Raw genomic sequence first — 6,058 nt, forward strand, 5'->3', positions numbered from 1 at the left:
TTCGATTAATTATCGGGCGTATTCAGCCCACTACCAACCCTTTACGTGAAGCAAGATGAGGATTCAATGAAAGAAATGACGAAGCGAAGCGGGAAACAGTTCAACACAAAAGCACATTTATTCGCGATGAACGGAAAGCACACATATACAATTACACCAAAAGCACATGTAAAAGGAGAAGAAACACAATGCAATTTACACAAAAAGCAAATGCGACAATGCAGATCTAATACCGATTACACGAGCACACGGCAACACTTATACAATTTTACTTCACAGACGGCGCCGACAACACATACCCAAAACCAAGGAAAGAATACCCTCAAGGATGAGGCGGGCCTGAGGCCGAGACCGGGTCGGGCCTACCCGTCTGGTGATGAGACGCGGAGCGGCGATGGTGCCTCAACTCCACGGGCCTCGCGGGCAGTGTCTGGTAGGGGGTGGGAAAGGGGCCCCCTTGGTCGCACTATCTCAGCGCGGGGGGAAACAGGAGGGGGTTGCTGATGCTCGGGGTATAGAGGATTCCTACTCTGGCTCGAGTCCCGCGACGAGCGTCTCCACCTCGGCCAGGTCGCGCTGTCGGCCTCCTTGGGGTGCAGCTCCCTGCACGACGCGAGCACCCCCTCGTCTGCCCTCGCCGCCTCTCCACAACTCCGTCCCCTCCGCTCCGACTCCAACGCACACGACGACCAGCTCCTTCTTGCCAACTCCACCGCCCGCGAAGTCTTAACTCTCTCTGTTCCCTCTCGACTCTACTACTCTCTGGACTGACGAACACGGTCGCTTTTATCAGCCCCGTGGCTTCGCCCTCTCATCTTTGACCCCCTCCCTTCGACCTTTCACCTCGCTCCCCATTGGCCCGAGAAAAAGTGGGCGTGAGTGCTTTTTGATCCATAAATTTGCATATATCGATCGCCCTCCAACGCCCTGGGGGCGCGGCCACCCGCCCTCGCTCACCGATTGGACGGCAAAAAGTGGGCGTGTGTCGTTTTTGATCCGTTTTTGAAGTGGAAAATCCGTGATTTTGTACACGCTGTTCGGCGCGCGCCCTGCACGAGTCCAACACCGGTACCCACAGGCGGCGCAAGAACGGTGGCGATGCGACAGTTGCGAGGTGTGACGTGAAGGTCGTGGCGGTTGTGGTGAAGCGGCGTTGTGGTTGGTGGTTGATGTTGTGACTGGTGGTGGTAACAATGGCGGTTGGTCCAAATTAAAGATAGTAAAAGAAAAACGGCTATCCTGAAGAGTCGCAGCACGCATAAATGACATGTATTCCCACTAGACAACGGGTTTGGGCCTAACTACACATGTACTTACCGAGATACCTCACCTAAGGGACCTGAATGGTGGTTTGCGAATTTGGTAACCACAACACTACCCCCTCCCCTTTTTACAGACTCGTCCCGAGTCGTCAAATTTTCGTGTGCCATCATGTGTAGTTTTCCCCTAGTACATTTTACCTACGGATCCCTGAGTGCGACATTCATGGTATTCGTGTCCCCAAAATAAATAACCTGAGGGCTGCGTAACAATCTAAACAAACTCACTCACACGGACGACTTAAATAAAATTGCCGGCGCTAGACAGACATGCCGGGGGGCGCACTCATATTTACAGTACATCTTAACCTTAACTTACAAATTTTACACTAAACCATGGCCCAGGATCATTGATCTCTGCAAAAAGAAAGCAGTGAGCAGGGAGCCAGGCTGCCCGCATGCAGTCTCTGGCTCAAACAATGCAGGTGACAGGGAACGTGGCTGGCTGCTCACACGCAGTCCAAGGCCTTCCCTTTTGAACTGAACGCAGTGAACCACAACGGTGCATGGGCTGCACAAACGCAGTCTCCGTGCCAGCTCAAGTGGCACACGCAATGAGCACAACGAATGGATGGATGGATGGTTTGAATCGAACTCAGTGAACCACAACGGTGCATGGGCTGCACAAACGCAGTCTCCGTGCCAGCTCAAGTGGCACACGCAATGAGCACAACGAATGGATGGATGGACACAAACACGGTGCACGGGCCGCCACTGCAGGCCCGTGTTGTAGCTGCCAAAAGGGCAGTTCTCGCAGCTTGCAAACTGTTGCCTTGCGGATCCTGGCGCACATGGAAATGAACAGGGGGGGGGGGGCAAAGCAAAAATTGAACGGGGCTGGTGAACGTGGGCAGTGGGCATGGCATGGCAAAGGCAGCAGGCAAACACAGCCCGCAGAAGAAGGCCGCTGCAGGCAAACACAGCCGGCAGATGAACTGGCCGGCACAGGCCTGGAAGTACCACAGCTGCAGATGATCCGGCCGGCACAGGCCTTGTAGCAACACACGGCCAGCCGATGAAGTGGCCAGCCTTTGCCGTTCAGTGGAGGTTGGTGGAGGGAGTGCGGTGGTGCTGGCCACTCAGAAGGCGGGCTTGGACCTACCTACCTGTCTCCCTCCCAACCTATCGCCTTTGCCTGTCACTGTACATACCCACTCCCTTAATTTGTCAAACCCCAATTTAGCCCCAACTTATTTTTTTGTTGTTTTTATTTTTACTCCCCCACTATAAATCGTCCCCTAACCCCCTTTATCGTCCTTGTTTGGCTAACCCATTCTGTCACCTAGCCTACTCCCAACCAATACGTTCCCTTCCCGGAGGGGAATAAGGGAGAGCTAGCGTCCTGTGTCGAGGCCCAACGAAGCCTCAGAATGGCCTCCCCAGAGTTCGGCGATCTAACCCAAAGTGGGTCCAGCGGCCCACAACGAGAGCGGCGGGATGGATGGTGCGGAGGGGTACATCTCCTAATCTACCCTATCCATTTAACAGTTAAACTACCCCGGGGCTTTCAACAAGCGCCTCTCGCTTAAACTATTGGTTCTAACAACCCAGATTCCCGTCGCCTGTGTTGGTGTCCTCACAATTTCGGGCCTCGCCCCCCAATTTTCTCTCCGTGCCCTCACACGGTCTCCTGGCTGGGACACGTGGCTCCCTTTGGCAGGCACGACCCTCTGCCGAATCTCCCGCTATGGCACCCCCGGGCACTACACTGCCTCCGAGCCTACCAGCTCCCTAACACCGGGGAGTGCCCCCCATGGCACCTCCCCTGAAACGCACACGTGGCAGGCCGGCCTCCCGGGCCCCTTTCCGAGGGTCACCCGTGCCCACAACACTGCCCACGCGGCTAATGGCGCCCCGGGCCCCCGCACCAAGCAGGCGCACCCGTGCCCACTATGCTATCCCGGCCCCCCATGGGCCCTTGGCCTACCACGGCCGACTAGCCTGGTGCCCGGGGTACCCACTCAGCGATACTCACCTTTCGCAGCCACGCTCCCAAGCCCGTCAACAGGGCTCCTGCACCCCTCCAAATGGGTCTCGAGCCTACATTCCCACCAACAGCAAAACGACCTCCGTTTTGTAAATTTGACTAACCCCCTAACTCACTTTACTCTGACCCCGGGGTCCCTTGGGCGGGAGTCACTCCTCCCCCCAATCACTCATCGCACCATGCATTCCCCATTCACTCCACACACACAGACCCGCTGGCCTCACTCACTCACCAAGCACATGCCTCACAACTCACCAACTCTTCAACACACACACCGCTGAACTCTGCCATACTCCTAACTACATCCGCTAACTAACTCGTGCTCCCACGTCGTCCCTTAAACTACAGCACGTTCCTTTTAACACTACGTAGCTAAACTACGTCCCCTCTACACATCCAAAGTCTGTCACTGTCTCCGAAATAAATCATTTTATTTCCCCACCTAAATCTGGCTACAATCCCTCTACCTAATCCATTCCACGGACTCCATGAGGACTTACCCCTGCCCCATGAAGTCGGTCTTACTAAGCTAACCCTTCCCCCTAACTAGTTTTCTTCCTGTGCCCAGGTAAGGGGGTCTTTCACCCCTTGCCCAGGAATCCTGTGCACCCGAAAGTGAGGCTTGCTTGTTTTTTTTTTTTTTCCATGCGCAGCACCTGCGCGGCAACTCAGAGCTCGCGCACTTTGCAACTGCCCGTGACGTCATGCAGCTGCACGTGTTCCTCGTCCCTCCTTGGACGGTACCATCCGGCAGAGATACCCCTCCTGCCGGATTCCAACCCCACGTGCAGCCATGGCGTCACCGTGCGCATAAAAAAACACAAGCCCCACGTCTCGAGGGGTTCCCCACGCGAACACATGTACTTTGCCCGTTGGAGCTTAACACACACGATCGCGTGGAGAACCCGTCCGGTCCAAATCCGAAATCCTGCCTAAACTTTGTCCGTCCGCGGGATCGGCAAATCCACCGCTGGCGTTTCCGGACCGGGACTTCACTATCGCAAGCGAGCACGTGGCGGTCTCGTGCGTTGCACAGCACGAACCTCGTGCTCACTGCTGGGTGAACTCGGCACGGTCCCCGAAACAGCTACAGCCGCTACTCGGCTTTCTTTCATCACATGTCGCCGTCGTCGCCTCCATTCCACACACGCATACCTGCGTGTTACGACGCACACAGTCCACTCCATCACATTCACACCGGGAGACGCGGCTGCGTGCTCCCGCATGCCAACCGACATCTCCCTCACATACCGCTCTCTCACACACACGGTCTCCCTTGCATAACCCATACCACTCACACGTGGTGCTCCATTCACTCGTGCCTCACTCACACACGCGGGGGAACTCAACCGCGGTGCCTCATCCACACACGCGGGGGCACTCAACCGCGGTGTCTCATCCATACTCCGTGCCTCACTCACACACGGTGCCTCATCCACACACGGCGTGCTGGGAAGCACGCACTCTGGCACCATCGCCACCACACCACTCACACACGGGGTCGCTTCCACACACGGGGACGCACTCACGCCTTGCACCACACACACAGGGACAACCACACTGGGGATTCGTGTCCCCACAAGGGTCTCCGGGGCCTCTATACCCCCCAAGCTCTCCGTGCACCTGTCCACAGCACTCCTCCTCTCAACCTCGCAAAGCACGACCGAACTCACCTGGTCGTGACTCGCCTCAAGGGGGCAGACTCCCTCCCCTCGTTCCTGGAGGAGGCCATCCAGCTGCTCGCACCGGGTCCCTGCACGCTCCGCGAGCTCACCCCCATTATCCTCCACTACCTCCGTGTGTGTGTGTGCGTCACTCACCCCGTCTTCATCGTGTTTATTGGTCTCTGCTTCTTTCTGGCGTCTTTCCCTTATCTTTATGTAGGTCAACCTTGCTTTCTCTTTAAGTCGCTCCCCTCCTTCCCTGTTTTTCACTCCTTGCTCTTTCACGATCTCTGCGTACCTCATCCTTGCTCTCCGTATTAATTGTTCTTTTCTCTCCCTCGCAATTACTTTCACCTCGTCTCTTGTCTCCCGAATTACTTTTTCCTTACCCGCCTCCACCGCGGGCCTGTCAGCCGTTGCACCCCCTTCCAGCTCGTTTGCTCCCACACGTGGAGTCGCCATTCCGAGTTCCCTGCTAACGGCCTTCATGCCCGCCTGCAGGCATCGGCCCATGTTCTGCGTCTCACCCCGGAGCTTTTTCATTTCCTCCTTCATGTTTGCTTCCATTCCGTTTATTTGCTTGTTCATTTCGTTTTTCATTTCATTTGTATTTGTATCCATCTTTTCGTTCATTCCTTTCATTTCGTTTGTCATTGCCGCCAGCATGGCGCATAGCTGGGCCATGTCGGGTGCACTTGAGTGAGCCGTTTCGGCAGGGGTTGGGGAAGGGTTTTGGTGGAGAGGGGGGGGAGGTGTCATACACCGCGGCCGCTGCCGCACCCATTTCGGGCTCTGGGTTCAGTTGGGCGAGTCCGTGTTCCTGCACAATCAACATTTCCTGCACGGGGATTCCATCCTGGACCATGGACTCTACATTACTACACATATACATTTCTAATACCCCCGGCTCCCGCTCGCCTTGAGACGCCATCTTGCTTCTCTTAAAGGGTTAATTTGAATCGCTCGTAATTTGGAGGGAATCGGGGGTCGCTTCTCTCACCCCTGGAGCGATTCCCGTGAATTTAGCTGGAGACAGGAGAGCCCGTTTTCCTGTTCTCCGATACCAGTGCCGCGAGGAGGGCGATGAA

General features: G+C 55.9%; 1 protein-coding gene across 1 annotated transcript in view; it reads right to left on the reverse strand.

Moving 5' to 3' along the window:
- Positions 1–4,220: 4,220 nt before the first annotated feature.
- The window catches only part of LOC147017028 (uncharacterized), a 1,995-nt gene continuing 157 nt past the window's right edge, over positions 4,221–6,058 (reverse strand). Inside the window, exons 1-2 of the mRNA XM_085846375.1 lie at positions 4,852–6,058; positions 4,221–4,794 (exon numbers count right to left, since the gene is read on the reverse strand). The exon at positions 4,852–6,058 is cut by the window's right edge and continues 157 nt beyond it. Of these exons, the coding sequence (XP_085702501.1) occupies positions 4,302–4,794; positions 4,852–5,729 (1,371 nt within the window). The 5' untranslated portion in view covers positions 5,730–6,058 and the 3' untranslated portion in view covers positions 4,221–4,301. The remainder of the gene's footprint in view (positions 4,795–4,851) is intronic.

The sequence above is a fragment of the Eptatretus burgeri genome, chromosome 11, assembly GCF_056783735.1.
Source record: "Eptatretus burgeri isolate ZD-2024b chromosome 11, Ebu_testis_v1, whole genome shotgun sequence".
Taxonomy (NCBI): Eukaryota; Metazoa; Chordata; class Myxini; order Myxiniformes; family Myxinidae; genus Eptatretus; species Eptatretus burgeri.